Below are 24,473 nucleotides of genomic sequence, written 5' to 3'. Positions count from 1 at the left end.
GACTGTTCCATATCTTAAAGTCTCACAACTATTAGTTTTCCTGCTATGCTTAGGGTCTTTACACAGTAGGACAAATTACATTTGAATGGGAAGGGGGATGTAGAAAAATTACTTTGCTAGTTTATAAATGTATGTTCTTCAGGCTAGTCTTCTGATAATTGTATATTAAAAACACATTTCCTCATTTCATAACGCCACATTTACAGACATATTCCAAACTCTCTCTAATTTCCTTTTCTACAAGTTTCATCTCTGGGCTACTCTTCCTGTTTCCCCATGTCAAGATGCACTGTAGTCATCTAATTTCTTTAGTTTTCTTCATCTCTTTGGTGCACTAAATATTTCATCTGCATTCACACTGTAATGATCCGTACCAAAGTTTATGTGAAAGTGTTCCTTTGTTTATCGCAGGTGTTACATACTAAAAAAAGCTTGAAGTAGATTAAATCAGTTGACATTTTTTACAACTATCGTAGATGTTTTATGGCTGTAAAACTCACTACCCACTTTATAGACTTTTCTCAGACAGATATGAACATTTAACCCTTTTCTCTCGTGTCTAAACTCTCAAAATTCAGACCTTCATAGAATAGTAAGTCCAGTATTATAGAATGAAAACATCTTCTAGCGAGTATATTTGGCAAACTGAACGCAGTCTATACAGAAGACACGGCACAAAAGAAGGTTGATTGATAAGATCTGGAGCCAATCAAGATGGAGAACACAGTGCGCTGTAAATTGAAAATAATTTGCAAAAAATGCAACGATAAAAAAATCTGCGAGACCGCAAAAAGTAAATGGTGATATAGCGAGGGACCACTGCAAACTGACATCCTCATTTTCAAGCAGATTAATGTTTTTTTCTTTAATGTCCAGACCAGAGTTTAAACAGAGTGTACGTTCTGAACAAACCCATTCTTGTCCAGACCTAACAATTTAGTGTGAAAGTGGGTTTAACATTTTTACGACAGAGCTTTAGCTACAGCGTTGACATTCTTTGAAACTGTTTATGCAATTAACACAATTCCAGCTAATTCTGAAGCAGAGAAAACCAGCCTTGGATGGACATGCAGGCAGCACTGCACAGTAGTGAAGTAATTCTGCAATCAATGCAAATCAACTGATTCTGACACGAGAAAAGCGGCTTTGCACCATTATACGACACTTTACATTCATAAAGTGTTTCTTATCAGTTTAAAGCTGATATGAAAAGCTGCTTTTTTGAATCAGCTGATTCGTGTTAATCCCGTAAATGGTCAAACATTTACTGTATGTCAAAAAGCATGTTATTTAGCTGTCGCTGGCGACAGCTTCCGTGTTAAAGGGTTAAACTAGAATATGTTTTCCAGCCGTTCATTTTTTTTACTTATTCCCTTATTCTCCCAGGGGTATGAACACCCTTTATAGTAATTGATTTGGCACAAATACAAACATGCCCTTTAGATGACCTCCACAGCCCAAAAATAAATTGGTGCAAATCCATCTGGCTTTAGTGGACAATTTGTTGCCAAAAATAGAAGTTCAGCCTTCAGATTTCATGACCAAGTTGTTATATTCATGTGTGACTTACGTTTCACTCCCCACCCCCACACCACCATATACATGTGATTATTACTTAAGGAGCTTTGCTTTTTTTTAAGCCAGAACACTCTTTGTCCAGTTTTTCATTTTATGTCTTTCAGTCGTTTCTATGCAGTGGCTGCTTGCACAATTCTCCAGTGAAAATCACTTTCTGTGTAAGCTAAAAGCACTAATCTTTCCTTCTCACCACACTTATCTGAAATCTATTTGTGGACACAAAAGGGGAGAAGAGGGGAGAAATCAGAAAACATCTTTAGCAACTTGTCTCATCTAATGAGATTACCAGAGCCGCTTACACAGTCGTGACATGGCGATACATGCAGATAACCCTGTAATAACTCATTATTCCCTGCATTTTCATATCAACAGCCAGTCAGAGCTGGCTGACAGCGTGGGTTGTTGTGTGTAAATGGCTATGAGGCCATTCTGAGCACAGCATCGGTGTGGAGCGAGTGAGCGTTCTGCCTGAAACAGTGAAAAGCAGTGAACAGAGCTTGGCACTACAAGAACGTGAAGATTTCATTCTCTGCTTTTCAGAAGCCGCAGCTTTGTGACACATGCATGACTGCAAATGGGGAAAATGTATTATGAAGGCTCTGTATTAGTGAAGAGGCAGAAAAAAAAGAAAACCAGTGCAGCTTGTATCCCAGAATACAGATGTGAAAAGCACAAATTTCCTTTAAATACAGGAAGTGGATGGGGCAAAAAGATTATCATTAGCATAAAGAAGTTTTAATAACCCACTATGATGAAAATTTTGTTTTTTAGTGTCTAGCATTTTCTTGTAGCATTTTTCTCATGATGGAGGACATAAAAAAAGAAAATTAAGATTAAAAAATGCAGTTCTGAGTATTTCTTAAATCAAATTGTTGTGAATCAGGAGCAGACAAAAAAATACCATTGGAAAAAACTTTAGAGATCAGATGTACGGTAGTTGCTTCTATTGGCGGGCCATAACCTCCCTGCTGCGCTCTATTCTAATGCATCCACTTGTAGCAAACTAGATCTATGTACATCTTTGTTTTCCTCATCTGAGCTGACATCTGGCTAAAAAATGTCCAGCTGGATGGCTCCTATATTGCTTGCTATTTTTGTAGCACCTGTAATGTTAGGTTGGGGTTGGGAGGGAATGGAAGCTAGCAGGAGAGAGTACAAACAAAGGGATGATGGGAAATGAAGGTGGCGTATTCTGCGCCAACAGTCCCCCCAAACTGAACTTCGGCTCAACAAAAACTGTGTCCTGAAAAAATGGCAGGTTTTTTTTACATAATCATAATGAAAAGACCTCTGAAAATGCATTTAAAATAGATCAAAAGATGATTAGAGCGGGAATTCAAGGCTAAAATTATTTTATAATAATTATTATTAAAAAGTTCTGCTTTGAACGAAAAACTTTCTTCATAGGAAATTTTATTGTTCCATAAACTGCATTCCTTAGAAAATGTCAGCTTAAAAAACCAGGAGCAAACCATTAAACACGTTCCCACATGCTCCTCTGGCTTCTGGCAACAACAGCAAAGTGCTTAAAAGCTGCCCTGACCTTCACTGGAGAGCCAAAAGAGATGTTATTTAGCCAGTACTAAGCAAGTGGGTACATGTGTATTCATAGTTGTGCTTCTCTTTGTGGACTCCATAACCTAATCACATGGGCTGCTCAAGTAAATGGTTGCATTATTCAGCTGAGAATGCCAGATCCAATTTGTTGTATTGGACAACGCAAGGCAGATGCACCAAAAAAGTTAAGACAATCAAAAAGGAGCATTTGAAATTTCAGCCTAATCTGCTTTGCCACGAATGACAACATACGCTGATCTGGAATATCCTGATCCGGTAAACCCCACCCACACCGATCCTCTGTCAAATTAAATTCAGAGAATTAATCTGCAGACAGTGTTAATCGCAGGTGCTATAGGCATGCATGTGATTAGCAGCTGGATTGGTATGTTTAAGAAAAAAGCTCTGTTGGACTCTTTGCACAGTCAGGGGGAGGTCAGTGTGTGTGATTACGAGGCCTTGAGTGTGTAGTATTGACCTGTGGATGTCACTTTGTGATTAGTAGGTGATACCACAAACACTGGACTCAGAGGCACATTGATCCTCAAACCTGAGTACAGCCTATCAATGGGGTCATTTTTTCTCACGTTTTTCCCCCTCCAAATATTTTCCTCTCCATCTTCTCTCCTTCACTAATACCTTCATCTTTCCCCTCCCTTCCATTCTCTCCACTTCTCCATTTTCCTCACTCACTCATCTGTTCTGCTTTCCCATTCCCTCACTCGTCCAACCATCCAACCTCATGGATCAAACTCTTTATCTAGCCTAAGCCACAGCCTGCAGGCAAGCAGGCACGCTCTACAGAGGCTCGAGCAGAAGAGGGGCTGCTTCAAACAACATTATATGGGGCTGGCATGGAGCATGTCTCACACTGATAGATGAAAACACTGGTCCTTCAGACACTGTCCCTGCATGGACATGATGAAACAGGCTAGTCTGCTTCTTCCAAATCCCACTGCTCCTCGCTTCGATATGATTTCAACAGCTCTCCAAATATGATGCAGGCTGTGGGTCTTCAGCAACGTACATGAAATAGCACAAATTGGTGATTAAGGCTGAAGGTATATTGATTTTTTGAAGTCAAATACCTTGCTGGGGCCAGTTTTCAAGGAATAAAAAAATAAACATGGTTTGGATGAGGATGATGGCATCACATTGTTGCAAATGAAGTAAACAAACAATTGCAATCAACTACAGGAGGTTAGTCCAGTTTGAATAATTTTATGACACCCTTTATTTTTAACATTGAGGCAAGCAAGCTTTGCTTTAAGGCTGCCAGACCAATGTGAAATTACCCGTGGACTAATGCATGATCAGAGCAGAAGCACTTGTGTTTAAGTGGATGCAGCCTGTAGGCTGTAGCCATGGAGACAGCAGCTTTAACCCAATGTTATGAGACTGCCAGTGGCCAAGGATATACAATTAGGCAAATTTCATAAGCATTCACATCCCAATTGGCTTTAAATTTTTCAAATAGAATTAAAGCACTTTGTGTTTTTCCCCTGACTGATGAAAACTGTTACACAGATTTTTGCAGGAAAAAAAAGGAGCAACATTGATTGAGTGTGTCCAAGTGAGGGGTTTGCTGGTAGATGGAGTGAAATGTTTACATCAGAGATGGAGAGGGCTCTGCACAGTCCACGGGTCTTTAGAGATTTGCTTACAGTGAAGAGAAGGTGGAGGTAAGATGGCTCAGAGGATTCAAGCTCCGCTGAACGTAGGCTTATGTCTAATAATCAGCAGGGAGGGAATCAGCACGGTCCCTCGAAAGAGGAGATGGAGAGAGTTCAATACAGACTATGGAGAGGAAAAGGCACAGGAAGAAACTAAACTCCTAAAATGAGATCAGAAAATGTGACTAAAGTTTTTAGAAAAATTGGAATTACACATCCCTAAAGGCCATGTTAATTCTCTTGTGATGAGCAATATGTGCTTGTGAAGGATATAAGAATAGGCCCTTTGAAATATTGTCAGCCTGCTATTAGTTATAGTTATGCAGGATCTTGTTAAGGAAATCAATAACCAACTCATATTATTGTCCAATCCAAACTTTCAAGGTGATTTCATGGACATTATATAGATTTGTTATGTAGATTTTTAATTTAGATGACACCGAGATGTTTCTAGAATGCAATATTCAACTACACAAACTGCAAGGTCAGATTGATTAAATTCACAACTACTGCTTCGCCCGAGAACCATTAATAATGATGGTAACTGGCAATATCCTTATCTACAAGCTCAATATTGAACTGTCACATTGGCCCCTGCAGTTGTTGCTACACCGTGTTATTCAGTCTCTAGTGATGGATTAATGGCTCATTAGTATCAGATCTTTATCCACCCTGCTGTTGTCAAAACAAGGCCTCAACATGCTTCACTGGATGTTTGCAACTGAGTGTGAGTCTTTAGCCCACTCAGTGGCTCTCATATCCCAAGGTCAAGCTTTTTTTTTTTAACCCAATCATGAGCAAATTATTTCAGCCAATCCAAAGCATGAGTCTCATGTCCATTTAACGGGCATCTAACGAAGGGACAGAGCGGTCGAGGTCAGCAAAACCACAGCACAGAGGAGGCTCTGGGCCAAAGCGACAGCATTTAGGCAGAGGCCCCAATGAATGATTACCTCAGAGCTCTAGTCATAATTCAGCATGACCTCAATCTGCCTGCAAAGCTGTAGTTTGATGGATCTGCTTGCAGTTTGGGTGTCAGGTTCTCACATGTCAAACACGAGCAGATAACAATAGGGCGATCCAGGGCTTCCACCAAATAAAAAGCACCAGATATGAATATGACACACTTGTTGATAGGGGTTTCATCAAGTGTGTTCTGTTTAAATGGTGCAGACGGTGAATGAGCAGTCATTAAGTGCACAGATGTCAGGGAGAGCCAAAACAGTGTCAGAAATGGTCTGCCCCCATCATGGTGATGGCTGTCTATCGCTCTCTTCATCCTCACCGTCTTATCAGTCAAGTTCAACAGCGATGCTTGTGTACTCATAGACATGTGCACCTCCCAGTGTGGGTAATTAGTACACTCCCTCGGTGGGTGATAAAGCTCCTGCTCGTCATGCCTCTCCCTCTGACCTTCCCTTTGAGCTTCCCATCACAGCAGGGCTAATCACACGCAGCGTTATACGTTTTTTATTGGCCCATCGACACATCATCCACACTAGATTTACTAGTTTTTAGATAAACAAAAGCAAAACCTCAATCACTCCTTCATCAAGCAAAGCAGCAATAACTCTAGCGGCGTCAGCTCTGAATGCTCCTCAGCTGGCCATCTGTTGGTGTAGGTATGAGGACAGGCGGGGTTACATTAGAGCAGCCCTCTCTTCAGTCCGGGCAAACAGATTTGATATATGTTTGTCTGTCAAATCGCCCTGGCAATCATGGGAACTTGCTTTGCTAAAAGCCATTCTCCAACAGTAACGTCTGATCAAAGACGTCCCAAAAGTGGCTGTCGCATCGCTGCCAGACATTTGGATTCAGGACAGACTTCTTCCTCCATGACTGCTTCTGTTTGCACAGTGCAATCTGGGTTGATACGACGGGAGAGGCAACACCACTAAAGAGCGTTGGGAGAAGGGAGGGCAGGGGGAGGAAGCAGGAGGACGGATGGCAGGATTAAGCCCCCGCCCCCCTTTCTGCCTCCAAGCAGCCATCTTTCATCTTGCGTCTGCCTCTTTAATGCTTTCAAGTGGGTGAAACCCTTGACATCTGCTTCCGCTCCCTGGGACGCGGCATCGGCCGCCTTCCTGTCGAGACATGCAACTGCGGGACGGCTTGAAGGGCAGTGGCAGGACAGGGCCACTGACAGATGATGGTGTCATTCATAAAGAAAGACACACAAAATTCAAACATAAACTGACACCGAGGATTAACATGCACTGAAACCCACTAGCAGAAACATTCACAAGCAAAAAATGTCAGAATGTTCTTTGAAAAAGTTGAAAAACAGACAGCTGAGTTTGCTCACCCTAACACAATAATTCCACCGGCTTCTTGCAAACAAATAAATGTAAATAGCTTTGTAAATAAACACTTCGTCTTTGCCAGGAAGGAATAAACCCCCCACTGCTTTTGATTAAGACTAGCACAATAATATATTTGGCACTTAAGTCAGGTGTTTGCTTCGTAAAAAAAAGATCTCAACACAACCACCTACGCTGATGCTGAAATATCACAAACTGAGAAGTCCTCCTGTATGTCTGCTACTCTTTGAGGTTCCAATATGGGCTCAATTAATGAGATTTTATTGCTTCTGTGTGGCATATCGGCAGCCTTTCATCCGCTGGAGTTTTGAGCATCCGGAGTTCAGTGGGTTTTTTTTATTTTTATTTTTTTGGCTCAGGTAGAGAGCAGTGAGCAATAAGTCAGCACCATGTGCATTCCTTTTGCTTTCATGTAGGCAAGGGAAAAAAAATCAGAGAATATATTCTTTAATTACTTCTATAGGAATTCATGATTGCTTTTTTGAAACTACTCCTTGCTGTGGAAATTCATTTTGAGTTTCTTTTTAAAAATAATTTGTTCTTATTTGCTGGAACATCTCATAAATTAATGATGCAGTAGGAAGCATGAACTTTATTTGAATCCTGCACAGTTTTAAAACTCAACTATCTAGTTATGTAGATTGATAAGTCCATTTTTAATGCAAGCCCTGCCCTAAAGTCTTTAAACCAGCAGATAAAAGAAAAGTACTCCAGTTCTTGTGCTAGTCATTTATTATAATCTAATCCATCCATGATGTAGTTTCTATTGACGTTGGTCAGGGTGGAGAAACAGCTGGAATTTTTCCAAGTAGGCACCAGCTTTAAACAAAGATCCTACCGAAACAAATCTTAAATCTTTTTGTGTCTGTGATAAAATAACAGGCTGTCAGAGGAGATGAGGCTCAAAATGCAGGGGAACTCTGTGTTGGTTGAAACAAAACTTGAATAAAGAAACTCAAATATAGCAAAAACCAAGTGAAGATGGTGGCATGATTAAAACCTGGCAAATCAGAGAACATGACATTGAGAAATTGGAAACCTATCTATGCATCATCCATCCATTTTCTTAACCCGCTATATCCCTTTCGTGGTCATGGGGTTGCAGGAGCCTGTCCTGCCAACTGTTGGGCAAAGGCGAGGTACACCCTGGACAGGTCGTCAGCCTTTTGTAAAAATTCGATACCTTTGACTTAAATAAGGCTGATGGGTCATTAACTGATACAGAAACAGTCAAGGAGGGTTGAAACTAAAACTTGATTTAACTTATTCTGAAACTGAGAATTTACAAGCTGAACATAACCGGAACACAAAACAAAACAAAACATTACACACATTAAGAAAACTCAATAAAATAAGAACTCACTACAGTAATAAAGCACTTAATTCTTATCAATTAAAATTATGTTGAAAAGAGCATTACATCAGTGTTTTTCAACCATTACGCAGCGAGAAATCAACTTGTGTGGCGAGGGATATTTTCCCATTTCCCCTTTTTGGTCTGAAAACCATTTACCATTGGTTGGTGGTGTGCCTTGGGATTTTATTAAGGAAAAAGTGGATCAAAAACGGTTGAAAAACACTGCAATACAGGAAGGAGCAAGTGGACACAATTCATTTGATCCATTTTTGAGCTTGTTTTTTGCCTTGAAGAGCTTATTAAAATGGGGAAATAGGCCAGGAAAGCTTAGAAGACCCTGGTTCAAATTATGGCTTTCTGTTTAGAGTCAGTATGTTCTTTTCTCTGTGCTTAATCCCACAGTCCAAAAGCCTGTTTTCCAGGTTGTTGGGTGGCTTTTAATTGATCCTTCAGACAGAGTTTGAGTATGTGTGGTTGTTTGTCTATTTTTTGCCTGTGAAGGTCCAGCGACCTGAATAGTGTGTCCCCTTTCTTTGTCTCACGATAGCTGGGATGGGTTCCAGCAATCCTTGTGACCTTATTCAGGACAAAACATGTGTAGAAAATGGGAGGATGGATCATATTTGGAACATTTCCAGTGAGATCAATTTAGAGCTGAGCATGGTAAACCACCACCTTTCAGTCAAAAGACACAGTTTCAATTTTAGGTCAAATAAAAAAATACAACATTTTGAAGTTGCTCACATTTGCCCCAATACTGACATTAGTGATAAATCAAGCCTCAAGGGCAAAAAAAGAAGGTGGGTCATTTTAAATAGCCTAACTCTTGAAACAACTGTTTAGTGGTTGCTTAGTGAAATTCAACTTGTTCAAAGAAATGCAGAACTTAAAATATCCATATTTTGGGTATCACTTCAAGTTTTGGACTTGTTTGGATTTTGAAAATAAAATATCTCATGGAAATGGACCATGTCAAATGTTTGGTTTGATGCTTAACCCTGTTTGCACCAAAAGCCTTTTGACCCACACTGACAACGTCTGCTCCTAAAATATGCAAGTTTGCTTCCAAGAACAAGTGGAGCCATGGTTGGAGGAAGAGAGCATGACAGAGTGCTGTTCCTCCCTCTGTTTGTGAGCTTTTTGTGAGACCAGGCCATCTGCACGTTTATTATCACAGCACTGAATCCATTAATGTTCTGTATGGCAATAAGGACTTGTTCAGCCGGCCTTTGTTTTCTTATCTCCAGTGTGGCTGACAGGCAGCTTTTGATCATGGCAACAAGAAAAATTACAACTATCATGTAATGTACTGAATAACTGAATTATCATAGTTAATGGTGACACAATAAACATTATCCTATCTGTTCTCTGTATCCTTGTACAGGTCTGTTCCACAGAGCTATCATTCAGAGCGGGTCGGCCCTTTCCAGCTGGGCGGTGAACTACCAGCCAGTCAAGTATACGCGCCTTTTGGCAGAGAAGGTGGGCTGTAATGTCCTGGACACTTCAGACATGGTGGACTGTCTGAGGAAAAAGAGCTCCAGGGAGCTGGTGGAGCAGGACATACAACCTGCAAGGTATCACGTGGCCTTCGGACCTGTAATTGATGGTGACGTTATCCCGGACGACCCAGAGATTCTGATGGAGCAGGGTGAATTCCTCAACTACGACATCATGTTGGGGGTTAACCAGGGTGAAGGGCTGCGATTTGTGGAAAATGTGGTGGATTCAGAGGACGGCGTGTCTGGAAATGACTTTGACTTCTCTGTATCTGATTTCGTGGACAGTTTGTATGGGTACCCAGAGGGAAAGGACACTCTAAGGGAGACCATTAAGTTCATGTATACAGACTGGGCAGACAGGGACAATCCAGAGACTAGACGGAAGACACTGGTGGCTCTGTTCACCGACCACCAGTGGGTTGAACCATCAGTGGTGACTGCAGATCTCCATGCTCGCTATGGCTCACCAACATACTTCTATGCCTTCTACCATCACTGCCAGAGTCTGATGAAACCTGCATGGTCAGATGCCGCCCACGGGGATGAGGTGCCATATGTCTTTGGAATTCCCATGATTGGTCCTACTGACCTTTTCCCATGTAACTTCTCCAAGAATGATGTCATGCTTAGTGCTGTTGTCATGACATATTGGACCAACTTCGCCAAAACCGGGTGAGTGCATTTTATTTGTTCAATTTATAATCATAGTCATTTTGGATATTGGTTCTAGACTTTGAAGAAACAGGATTACTTCTGGTTTCAGTGTATCGTCTTGACATCTGCCCAAACTTCATCAAAATAAGTTATTATATTGGTGCAGCAGACTGCATGACACTTTCTGCATGTTTCCCCCATCCTGACTTTGAGATAAAATCAATGAAAATGTAGTCTGGACCCATGGGGCCCAAACTCCAAGGGGCTAAAAAGGAAGTAGCAGATAGAAGTACAAGAAGCTCAAAGCAAGAGTTGGTAGCAATTGTTAAATCCTTGTTTGGAATTAGCAAAGAAGATTGTTCAAGTTTCTATCAGCATAATTCTCATACTCAACTGTGTTACTCATATCAAAAATAATGTTGCTTAAAGAGAATTTAAAAAAAAAAACTCTCCATCAGAATAAGATTCATTGCCAAAAAGCATTGGGGGCACAAAGAAAAAATCTACCAAAGGAAAAAAAAAACCTGTCTCTGGGCTTTTGTTACAGCTTCCTGATAGATCAGAGTTGAGATGAAGCACAAAATTGTTGGTTTACCCAAAGTCTTATATACTCTATGGTCATGAGATGTGCTTTCAAAATTCTATTACTGTTCTGCTGCCGGACTCTCAAGTGGGGAAATGTTCCGGAGCTCAAATATCACAGAGGATCACATGGTGGAGATTTCTCTCATGCAAAATAAAATGAACCTGTTGAGCAGATTTAGGTACTTGATCAGGTGCTTCCAAAGTAAGACATTTCCCACCAGAACAATATTCAAAAGTCTCTGTGTTCCTTCAGGTGAGTTTGGAAAATTATCAAGAGGAAGGTCTTCAAAGACCATTTCCCCAATAACTGTAGGTGGTAGAAACTAGAATGTGTGCTGGGTATGTTTTTATGGGGTAAGATAACTATCAAAATGAAACGTAGACAAAGTTGTGCACAAATTAATACTTTTTGCACAAAAAAAATCAATACAAAATTTATTTTTACATTTAATATGTCTGTTGTGAATAGAATTTTATTTTGTTTTGAAAACAACGTTTCTTTGAGAGAGAGAAACTTTATTGTCACTATTTTTGAATATAACAAAATGTTGTCACATGGGGGGATGGGGGAGGGTCATGCTTGCTCAATGAGTCTCTTGACGGCCATGGGAAAGAAGCTTCTCCTCAACTTGTTTTTGTAACTGAATCTGCCAGAGGGGAGATGGGTGAATATGGAGAGTCCTAGGTGGGTGGGGTCATTGTAGATCTTTGTGGCTCGACGGAGGAGCCGGGCCGGTGCAGCTGTTTTCTTTCTCAGATTGAGAGCAGCTGGTGTACCACACCGTACATCCGTAGGTCAGGACACTCTCTACTGTACATCGGTGGAAGTACTTCCGCAGAGAAATGAGGAGCTATGTCTTAAATGAGAAATTCCCCCTGTTACATTACTGTCATAAATATGTCACGAACTAAGTGCACGTATGTACTGAGGCTCATTTATGTAACCAAAATAGAATTGAACTATATTGATGCCACTGCAGGGAAATTAATGTTACTTACTTAATTCTGTTGAATTATTGAAGTTCTTGTTGTTGCCAAGTGACGAAAGCTGTTCGTGTAAACAATTCACCCGTAGACCATTTCAGACCCAGAAATGGTGGAAAATGGTGCAAAAAACAGTAGCAGACATACCACTACACTTGTTAAATGTAAAAAAAGAGAAAAATGAAACAAAAACCGGTAAGCTAATTTGGGGTTAAAGGACATAAAAGCCTACCACGACGCCATTAAAAAAACGTCACGTCACTAGGATAAAAATACCAAATTTTTTGTCTTTTATTGAAATTACTTGCTAACATATGGCAGGATTGTTTTGTTTTAGCTTTATCAGCATAGCCCTGAAGTTATATTATATATATATATATATATATATATATATATATATATATATATATATATATATATATATATATATATATATATATATATATATATATATATATATATAATTTTTTAAAACCATATTATTATATTAATTTTCATTAAACTTTGGTATCTCTTGTTTATGACATCACTGCTACAACGTGAAGGTCGCTGACTATTTGCTTTGACCAATGATCTACACAAAAATATAATAAAGTCATGCTAAATACTAAAGTCATTCATAAAACATGCAAACTGTTTATCATTGCCTTATTTATTTACTAGGTAATTTTGACTTTTGCTTTCTCTTCCATTTTGATATAAACTATTGACCAAAAAATGTAATTTCAATCATTATAAAAAATATGTGGCACCACAATGAGAAGCCACTTAGCTGAAATAATGACCTTGGCTTCACTCCACAGCAAAGGGCTTGTGATTGTAATTGATAGGTTCAGATTATTAACAAACACCAGATTGGCCATCTAGGGAAAACCTGCATCTCCGAGAGCTGGCACAGATGATGTTTTAACACCAACCTCCTACAAAAACGTTTTTGCAGCCAAGCCACAAGCGGTCTCACAGCTATAATCTCGTGGGAGGAGAGATATTGCAGAAGGACAGCAGTCTGCACATGACTGTCCTACAAACTGTAAGGCATAGCTCTCTAAAAGCACACAGTGAACCTTGCTCTCACTTTTTTTAAACAGTGGAAACAAAATGTCAAACCCCAAACTGTAAGGCTTTTACAGACCACCTTTGGGGGTTTGGGACATGCTGAAGTTGCCTTCAGTTGTGTTATAAAAGGATGTCAATGCTTCTCCTGGTATGTGACCTGGACAGGTACTATCTGTCAGATGTGGGGAAAAAGTCTGCCCTTTGACCCCTTTTTTGGAATAAAAATTCAGTTAGAGAAAAGAGGAAAGAAGCTGCTAAATTCTGTGAAAGTTTTCTCATCTTTGACCATGGCTTTGCTCTCTCCTTGTCCTGTCTATAATTTATAGTTGACCTTCCTGTCTGTTCCTCTGTTCTGTCCGATGGAGATCAAATCTTTTTTTTAATCAATAATTCACCTAAAAAGTGACAAACTGTATATTTGGCCATGGCAAGTTGAACTAAATTAATGCTTCCAGTTGGATATCAAAAAATAATGTTACATTTATTTTTTATGTTATATTCTTACTGCAGGAAACACTTTTTTTCTCTGAGGATAGATTTGAATTCTCAACAAACTGGCTACAAAAAAATTATCACCACAAAATATTATCAAAAACTTCACTTGGTTGAAGAGTCTCCTTTCAGGATTGCTTTTGTGCTCAATTTGGGTTCAACACCATCCTAACTATTCTGTCTTTCAGTAAATACAAAAAATACCATGTACTCTGAATAATCCAGGGGTATACTGTCAATATTTTACCTCTTCTCAATCCTACATCTAATCAAATTTCTCTGAGAAAATGGTAGCAAACTTGATTTTAGTAAAATTAATCATGTCAAATTCTTTTTCTGCATTTCTTTAGGCTTTTTTGGACAAATTTGTGCTGTTTTTAAACTAATAACAAAAACAATCAATGTATTCATCAGAAGCAAACAACAGCTGGTTCATCAAAATCAGAGCAAGTTTGAGATAATGTATGCATGCTGCAGGAAACAAAGCAAACCATATTATTCCCATCTGTTGAGATCTGCTAAGTAAATGCAAGACTAACCCTATAGTGGTGGTTCTGCCTTCTGAAGTCAATAATTGAGTTGTTTCACCTGACAGACTCTTGTATTGACTGTTGGAAAATTCATTGAGGTATTCTAAGCCCTGGCTGTACACACCTAAAAAAAGCTTTATTTAAATGGTGTATTAACGGTCCCCCTTACGTTTTGTAAGTCCTGTTTGTTGTACACAGCTAAACGATTAAAAGGAATATGATTCTGAGATTTAAATTGAAATTAATTAAATCAAACTTTATTTATAAAAAGTGCTTATCTAACTTTGCGCAGCTCAAAGCGCTTTACAATTAGAAGCAAAACCATACAGAAATGAAATGAAAACTTAACCCCCCACCCCATCTCCTCCTTTAACATATACATACCATGAACCCACACTTCTTAAGGTACATTCTAAAAGAAACCTAAGGCTTGGCTCTGCTGTGAGGAAACAGTATTTTGGAAATCTATTTTTACCAGGAGCCTCCTCAGCAAAGGGGTACACTCCACAGCCGTAAGGCTGCAATGTTGGACCCCAACCGTCCCATCAAGGGCAACAACGACGGCAACGACCCCAGACCAAACTGGCAACCCCTGGCACAAAGGATCCCGACATGGAAACACTGGGGCTAAAATCATATAAATTTCCTCAAACTGAAAAAAGCAAACATTTAAATTACTAAGCTGTTTTATAAAATCACTGTCGGAATTTAATTAACCCTTGTGCTATCTTAGATGACCCCACCCTTGCATTGGAGTGTTATTCCTACCATGACAAAGGTGGATAAAGGTGGAAAGATTTCATGTAATCAATGGACACCAGTGAAGATCACAAATCATTGAAGAAAAAAGGTTCAGTGCACTGTCTAGTGGGTCTAGATGACCCAACTCCTAATGTTAAAGTGTCTAGGATAGCACAAGGGTTAAGCTAGAGATAACTGGCCAGTATATTTACTGAAATCGTTGCTGAAGATTTTGAACATTAATCTCCCTGCCTTTCAAGAGCCTCTGCACGGCAAAATGAAGAAGAAGCAGCAGAAAAAAGGGAAGCTTCAAAATGAATAGTAAGGGACAAAAAGGGCATTTTTCAACAGAGACATTTTTTTCAAAGGTGTTTATTTGCCTGGACTTCTTGGGTCTTGGGCTGAAAACCTGAGACATATTGAATCTGAGGAAGATTAAGTGTACCTGTAGAGTGTGCACAGCCATCTTCGTGCTGCTTGGATTGAATATGTGTGCATGGCTGCCTTCCTTTTTGTGCTCTCGGCGTGTACAGTTTCTGTGTCTGTGGGTCCACAGTTGGGAATGCTGACCATATTCCACTGTGCCAGGGCCCGAAAGGGGGGCATATCAAAATTCCTGCCCTCTGTTTTATTGATCCCTTCAGCCTAGGTCCAGTCGATCACTCGTGCCCCGAGTGACTCCCTCCCCACTGTGCTCAATTTCACCCCCACCCATCACAGAGCATGGCCATTTTTTCTGACTACTGGTAATCATTTCTAACAACTTAAATGAAATTTGACAAACCCTGTTACCAGAGTGGTATTGATCCCACCCTGAAGAGGATGTTGTCTGGAATCTTGTTCTGTTTTTTCTCTGTCTGTCTCTAAATCATCTACCGTCCAATCAGGGGACATTTATAAACAGTGATCTTGCCACAGGAACTTTGAACCACTAATAGCAGACTTCTTTAGATGAACTGATACAATTTTTTTTTCGGCTCCAAAAAAACACAAAGCTCCATCAGTGATGCTCAGATCACACAGCAGTCCCCTCTGCCTGGAAGACATCCATTTCAACACAGTTGCAGAGGCAGATTTAATTCATTGGTTATCTATAATAAATACTGTTCGCTGTTAGAGAGAGACAGTAATTCATTTTAATTAGAAAGGCTTTAGGTCTTAAAGTTGTTCTGCTTATATAATGAATCACTTCGAGCATGGATGTGTTTTTACTCAAAGATTTACGGTGGCAACAAGATTCTACACAATGCCAGCTGTGAACCCCGACCTGACCTTCATCCTTGTAAATAAAATACTCTCAAATCTCTGAATTGTTGACAGTGGAAAGGTTTTTCTTTCATTTAATAGCAATGACTAAAGATTAGAGGCAGAACACCAAGAGGATAAACTTTTGATCGTTTCCTGCTCATGGTGGGACGCATTTATCATATGCTGTCATTTTAGCTCTACTCCAAAGAGATTAGTCTATAAACTATCAAGCACTCAAGAGGTAAAGAGGATAAAATTAAAGGTAGACTTTTTTTATGCACCATCCTATGCATAAACTCTTTAAAAGGGGTGATGATGCCTAACTTCTGATGGAAAGGAAGTTTCTAGTCTTGTCTGACATTTAATTAAGTTTAAAACAGACGAGCACAGAAAGCTTGAAAAAAAAAAGTCAACACATTGTGATTCAGTGGAATTGAAGCCATAAAGGAGGCTATGACAATACAGCAGCAGCTCTGCCGTGCGAGTGCAGAACAATATTCAAGAGCAGAAAATTAGCCTTTGAAGTACTTTTGAAGAGGACTAGCAGGGAAGTAGTCTTCACCATCTGCACAAGTGTGGCCCTGCAAGCTCAGGGCTGTGATGAACACATGCTTCATCCTACCTCTCCCTTCTTCACTCCTCAACATTCATTCTTCATCTCAACTTCTGAGACTCTAAAAGATGGAACAATGTCTGAAGTCTTTTCTCCTCTGAAGCCTGTGGGATCTTTGAAATCATCTTCACCTTCAAAGACTTTTTAGTTAAGCTGTAGTGGATTTTTGGCTGATTGTGTTGGAGAAAGAAACGTTTTTTCAAGCAGCACCATAAGCCTGTTATTACTTTTGGTTAGATTTTTTTTAAACCTTTATTGTCACAATTTTTGGATATTGGTTTTTAGGCATTGCTATTCCACTACCACGTGAATAAATAACTCTGACATTAATTAAAAGCCAAAATGTTACTGCAAATACTACCAAAATGAAATTCGAGTTCTGCAATCCCACTACTAATAATTAAATGAATCCTACTTTAGATGAATGCAAAAGAACTAAACGACAGCATGACAGACGTGAAACGTGACAAAACTGAAACATGGCGTAGACTGACATTATGAGAGAGCGTTGTGTACCTTTAAAAATGCTTTGACATCAGTAAACCCAACCAGATTGAATTCATATACAGTATAAGGCACTCCGGGTTATAAAGCGCACTGTTGTGTGAAAAGTAACCAGATTAGGCGGTGTACTCAATTGAATATAACCTAATGAAAATGATTTGGAGAAAAAAAAACTGTAGGTTGCAAAAAAAAAAACACACCTAATCCCAAAAAGTCAAAATGAACACAATACACTTACATAAGAAAAGAAAATCCTCAGGTGAGGAGCAACAACATGGATTTAGAAAAATATTAATCTAAAGTAGAAAAACAAAATCTGAGGTGTGAGTAACAAAAGTTTATGGAATTCAAATGCAGAGAGTTAAAAAGGAAAATCTGACAAAACACACAAGCTCAGAGCTTTTCAAAATAAAGTCACAAAGAATTTAGAATGCAAAATCCATTAAAAAAAAGCAGAACGAGCAAAAAAATGGAACATTTAGGACTAAAAAAGTATAACTACTGATAATTCCCACAGTTTTACTTGGATCAACTTAATCTGTAGGGATACCATGGATTTTAGTCAATCCAAAGGGAGACATTTAATCACTTCCTGTTTCCCAAACTGGTCATCCCCCCCAAAAAAAGTAAAAAGTGTTCTCTTTACATGTTTTCAGTTCTTATATGCTCAGATTTGGAAACTAATTAAATACCATAGTTCTCTTTTAGACCATATTAGGGGATATAAATCTCTCCTCTAACCCAATCTGGCTTGAAAGGACATACTTTTAATTAAGACCCAGCTGAATTCCCTTTGCCTTCTCGTCTTGTCCAGCCATCTTGCCTCTCTAAAGCAGCTCTAAAGCAGCTCTTGCACCCCCCCCCCCCCCCTCCTTCCAGATGTTCCTAATGAACTGACCCAGATTGCAGCCCGTCTCCAAATCGGCCATACAAACCTGTGGCACAACGTGAAGACACTTGGGCTTCATGTCAACAGCGTGTATCAAGGCGTTATTCTCCCAAAGCTCTTCCTGTCCTTGGCTCTCATGTGTTATTTTTACAGGACAAATCCCTTCACCGTGCCCTTCTTTTCCCTCCCTTCAGTGTCAGTGAAGCATAAAAGCATACACAGAGTGCACACTGTCAAATCTTCTTAGCGTGTGCACTTGTGTGCCTTTAAACTCTGAGGCCATTCTTTCCGGAGAGTTAGGATTGTTTCGGAGACAACAGATTTACTCGGCTGCGTGATTTACTTTTCTGGCTGCTGGATTTGTTCTAGTATTGACAAGCACAATTGAGCGACACTTTAATGGCATCACAATTTTTTTCAGACCAGCGTATTCTGAAGTTTTACTGCAAATGTTTCACTTCCTCTTCAAAAAAAAAAAAAAGACTTAAAAAACAAAAACAAATGTCAGCATGCTGACAACGCCCTAGCAGGACATTTCAAGAAGAAACGGAATGATGAGAAGCCAAGAAAACATCAATCGTCATAGGTCATTAGTGCTACACATGTTTTAGTCTTCTCACTTTTTCCTGTGGTTCGCTTCCTCTCATTTCCCCTGCTTTCCTTTTGAGCAATGCCACATACGAGGCCATTGAAGCTCTGTCATGTTTAGAATTTTTCTTAGCGCTCCCTGCAGCTCCCTCTCATTATTTTCATTTGATTATTTTTTCACACTTTTAACATTGCAGTAGAAAAAAAGAACATCTTCCTTTACCTTGAAACATCTGAAAATATGATGAACAATGCTGCCAGCTGCTTTTTTTGTTTGTTTGTTTTCCTTCTGCTTGTCAATCAAGTGGGCTGCTCTGGGGGATTAACAGCACTTAAACATCAACTGTGTCACCTATGTGACCTTGCTCCTTTGCACCACTCATCACTGACCCCACTCATCCTTCAGAGTACACGCAGTTCTCTTTAGTCGCTTGGTTTAGAAAGTCGAGCTGTACAAATACTCGGTTAATAGTTTTGCATATATGGAATGGCGCTGCCACATGCCTACTCCATTAAACAGCCATTCACTTGATAGGAGATTTGTAGCCAATATCCTGATTTGCATTAGAGAAGGTAAGGAAGTGGTGTGGCTTGTTACAGGGCGAGCATGCCATTGATTGTGTCCACCCTGTGTGCTGAATTTAATATGAGGGGGGTGGCAGGATAGAGGAGGAGGACAGTTCATCTGCATTCATACCTTGATTGTGAGACTTAAGCCGGATATTTGAAATTCAGCTCTGATTATTTTTATTTATGTATTTAAAAATCTACAGTCATATTTCATATTTCCAAGAGTGCATATTTGATTTTTCTTTTTTTTTTTTTGTAAACGAATCAGTACCAACCATAATAAGGAGTCCAGGAGCTGTGTCCTCCTTTGGCTTCCACTCACCACAAGGTCACAGAGCCTCACCCTGCATCAATTAGCCTGCTACCCAATGCTGCCATTTATTATGAACCATGCATCACTCAGCCTTGTGTCGCAATGTGTAACCAGATATAATATAGAAGTTGAGCCTCACGATTTGCCAGGTCAGTGAGGAAGATACCCCAATACGTGTCCCTATAATAAAGTTTGTTCAGTGCCTTAAATATACCCTAAATGCAAGGATGGCCTACAGCGCTGAATTACTTTGTGTAACCAGGTAGGTTAATAAACAACTTCAGGGGATGAATTTGTTACACAAGAGTATCAACAGCACAAAAAAAACGCGTTTGCAGTTTCTTAAAACTAAATCTGTGCCGCTAAATTAATACACCGAGAAGCTATACTACTCCGAGACGCTACATTCAGATTAGGATTCAAAGACCCTGAGTGCAGTGAAAATAGATTCTTGTCTTCTGCCTTAGGGCACCTAAATGTGTCTTTTCAGATTTGGTGATGGCTAGGTCTATGATCACTCAAGCGCCTCAAATTACATCAGGATGAAAAGGGGAAGGAGGTACATGGGAAAAGAAAAAAGGGAGAAAAAAAGAAAGAAAATGATATTCATTCTTCCCCTTTATCTACCTTTTACATCAGTGCTTGCAGACAGACCTTGGAATACCAAATGAGTTCAGCTCCCAGCCTGCCACATGTAGGGAGAGATGAGAGCCAGGAGTCGTATGCGTCGTATAGATTAGCCATTTAATGCTAACGCTACAGAGAACATTTCTGCGTGTCAGCAAGGAGACACGTGTTTCATCACCTCCCTGGATCTGTCAGTCATTACTCTTGGATGGAAAATGACATCAGTGCGCCATGAGGTATCACAAATAAAGCATCAGTTGCAGATACAAACACAATGGAGCTCTTGATCCACAAGTTAAGGTTAGCATGGGTCAACAAGTCATCTAAAGTGGAGGCGCAGGGGTCCTGAAAAAGATGAAAGCCGTCGTTTATAGCTGAACAACCATGTGAACACATCAGAGGAAATCTGGAAGGCTGTTAAAATGCCTGCTTTTATGGGTGTAATATCCCTCACCTGCTTGTCCAACCGTCGCTTTACTGACCATCCGAGCTATAGGGTAGGCCTCAAAGGAGCTACAAGGGAGCCCAAATGCCGTAGTTATGGCGGATACACAACAAGCTGCGTCATGTAGCACATAAGGAGCATGTGCACTGAGCATGGTTAAGATATATTAATGTATTTAAGAGCTTTGACACCCGAGCCTGTTTTTAATTTTGCTGTAAAATCTTATGATTGCGGCCAGGCTCAAGAGCAGGCAGTCATATTAAATCTGAGGTACTTTAGGCACATGAGATGAATGTGACACACTGACCCCACCCCGTTCCATTTTAGCTCAGCAGAAGCTATTGGACAGTTTAGGCTAATGTTTAAAAAGCTTTCATCTGCTCAAACACAGCTAACATTGTAAAATTCTGAACACATTTGACACATATAATTTTATATTTTTTAATGGGCCAAAAAGCTCTTTACAGGCCAATTTTATAAATATTTAAAGTCTCACTCTGATCATCTTTTGATCTGTTTTCAAAGCTTACCCAGTGGTCTTTTAAATATGATTATGCCCTTTTTACCCAAAATTGAAAAACCTGTCTCGTTGTCTTGGACATACTCTCCGCAGAGCAGCAGGAGTTCATGAGGAATTCACCTCGGAGTTGTAGGCAGAGTGAGCCCGCCCCCACTTCCCATCACCCATTCTAAACATGCTCTTTCATTAGCTTACAGTCCCGTACAACCCTAACCTAATATTACCAGCGCAATAAAAATGATGAGAAACCTTGGAGATATGCATCTATGGAGTTGTGAGACTGATGCCAGTTTGGACATCACAGCTACAACCTCTTTTTGATATCATTTTTTTTTGTTTCATTTGCTCCTGAGTAGCAGCGATTTCAATAAAGAAATACTCAGAAATGCAGTTTTAAGTTTAATTTTCTTTTATATGGCCTCCATCATCAGAAAAGGGCCACAAGAACACGTAAAAAAAAAAAAAACAACATTATTTCTATCAGAGTGGGTCTTACATTTTTTCCATATAACCCTTGTGCTATCCTAGGCACTTTAACGTTGGGAGTTGGGTCATCTAGACCCCACTAGACAGTGCACTAAACCTTTTTTCTTCATTGATATGTGGTCTTCACTGGTGTCCATGAATATTCATGAAATCCTCTCCACCTTTATCCACCTTTGTCATGGTAGGAATGACATGTCAATGTAAGGATTAGGTCATCTGGACCCCATAGGAAAGCGCAAGGGTAAACCTTAAAAAATTAGTTATTTTTGCTGTCCCCTTATGGTTTGATATGAATTACACATTGTTTTTGAATCGTGTCCTTGAATGTGCATCATACGATGACAGATATTGTTTTTCACTGCTGCGCTTATAATTATAGCACTGTTGTCGAAGCAAAAGCTTTAAAACTTTGTGATAAAAGCAGCTCAAGGAACTCAACAAAGAACCAGAGGCAGTGACACAGGAAATTTCCCAGATCCCAGAAGCGATCACCCGCCAACATCCCAGTGTCTGATGATACAAAAAAATCCCTAGAGAGCCTATTTCCCTTTTCCAGCAGGTCAGAGCTGCTTTTCAGTCACCAGAGACCCACACTTATTCATTTTATGTTAAGGCTGAATGGTGGTAAATGCTATGCTCAGAATAAATATCTCAGATGCTCAGCACAAAGGATATTGGAGAAAAATATGTCACAAAAATTGATTAATATTTGCACTTCTAAATATAATTGGCCACTTTTGCCGGCTCCTAAAGCTAAAAATCAGCCTAAAGTTAAGTAGTTAAGGGGAAACTGTTCAAAGCCTGTTTACTATTGACTTTGTAACAGTTACCCAACCATATGTGTGTGTAATTAGATAAGGCAGCCAGTTGTTCTCTAATGCAGCAAATCAAATTAACTAAAGATGCCACATTGATTTCTTTGTGTTCCCTAAATTATTCATCTTCACTTGCCCTGAACCAGCCAGCTACCAAAGAGCTTTTCTAACTGAACCGCACCGCCGCCCCCTTTACCCACTGTGCATGCTGATTGTTTTGCAAAATTTTCCCAGATATCTTTGCCATACTTTTACCCATCACACTTCAGCTAATTGACCTTCTTGAAAAGAAGGCGTTTGAAGAGTTTGAGCTCAGAATTTTCTATTAACTGAGACAGCTCTGAACTCCATTTCTGCTGTCATGTTCTTGGGGGAAGGAGACGGAGAGTGAGAAAAATCTGCTTGCAGGCCAGCATGATGGCATGCAATACACCGCTGTACGAATTCACGAGGCACGCAGGCTGCAGACATCCACGTCTCATCCTGCTTCATTGACATCCTGTTCTCTGGCATGTTGCGCTCAGGGAGATCAATATGACCTTACCTTCACCACCCGCTACTTTGAAACTTAATTACTGATATTTGGTGACAAAGTCATCATAGTCTGGCTGTCAATATTCATTGGGGATCATTACGCGCCTAATAAAAGAGGTTATTTACGGGCTGCTCTGCTGACACCAGCCCAGATCCAGGATTCAGCTCCAGTCATCTCAATTTGCTTTGCTTTTTCCTCTCTCCTTCTCCCAGAAGCACTGACCTGAAAAATAAAAATTGACAGCAGAGAAATGAACAGAAAAGGGGAAAAAGGGTGAATTCTTCTGGCACCGCTTTAATTCTCTTAGTCATTTGAAGGTTTTCAGCTTTTTCCCCCCAAAACAATTGAAAATATCTGGAAATAAACTTTTGCCATTTTCGTTAACGACCTCAGAAATCGAAGCTTTTCTGACAAATAACATTAGATTTAGGGCCATGAAAAGGTATTTCATGACATTTAGAAAAAAAAAATCAAAACCTTTTTTACTTTTCCAGCTTCAGTTTATTTTGCTTTCAAGGCCACTCAACTGAGAATCAAGTTTCTTCAGAGGAAATCATTCAGCCGACACCAAAAGCAATAATGTGCTCTGCAGAACTCCCACTTCTGACATTGGACAATAAAAAAGAGTTGTTTGATTGCTGGGGATTGTTATATGTTAATTTATTCAATAAATCAATAGCTTCATTGTAATTGAAATAGCTGGATGTTTGGGCAAAACGTGTTGACCATTTCAAAAGTGAAACAGTGAACCCTGTGGATCAAAAATGGTACAGCCACAGGGAAAACCCTACATTGTTCCTGTGTTCACTCTCATGTGTGCACACTAACACATGCACAACGACACAGCCTTACATTTCCTTTAGGGTCTTGATTAATAGGGAACCCCCTCTTTACACGATTGCGCTGAATGCAAGCGCACACGTGTTTTGGCTTCCCAGAGCAATTAGCTAAGAGACCTCCACCAGTGTTGGATTATCAACAACAAGATTGCTCCTGACGTGAACCGTGAAACATGCTGACTAATTCATATGAGTTTTGTGGGGTTGACTGTCTGGTAATGTAAATAATATAAAAGTGTCGGGGTAAAGGAGAGTGAAACCAACATTTGTGTTCATTAAGAAGAGGCTGAAAAGATGAGAGAAAAAACAAATATTGGGGATACTTAGTTGGATGACATTCACTTCACTAATGTGATGCCTTAGTCACAACTGCCCTAATGGGTGGATACGGGCTGTCGGTGGGAGAAAAATAGACAAAGTTGTTTAGGGCACGCAGGTGGGCCACAGTAAA

The 24,473-nt window shown here is 39.8% G+C and overlaps 1 protein-coding gene across 4 annotated transcripts in view; it reads left to right on the top strand.

Moving 5' to 3' along the window:
* The window catches only part of nlgn3a (neuroligin 3a), a 185,617-nt gene that overhangs the window by 158,268 nt on the left and 2,876 nt on the right, over window positions 1-24,473 (top strand). For all 4 annotated transcript variants that reach the window (XM_078953475.1, XM_078953474.1, XM_078953473.1 and 1 more), the window contains one exon: window positions 9,871-10,660. In XM_078953475.1, coding sequence (XP_078809601.1) covers window positions 9,871-10,660 — 790 coding nt within the window. The remainder of the gene's footprint in view (window positions 1-9,870; window positions 10,661-24,473) is intronic.

The sequence above is a fragment of the Oryzias latipes genome, chromosome 10 (genome assembly GCF_053564925.1).
Source record: "Oryzias latipes strain Hd-rR chromosome 10, Olatipes_Hd-rR_3.1".
In the NCBI taxonomy this organism is placed as follows: Eukaryota; Metazoa; Chordata; class Actinopteri; order Beloniformes; family Adrianichthyidae; genus Oryzias; species Oryzias latipes.
Note: the sequence above shows the minus strand (reverse complement) of the source record. Positions and strands in the feature narration are given on the sequence as shown.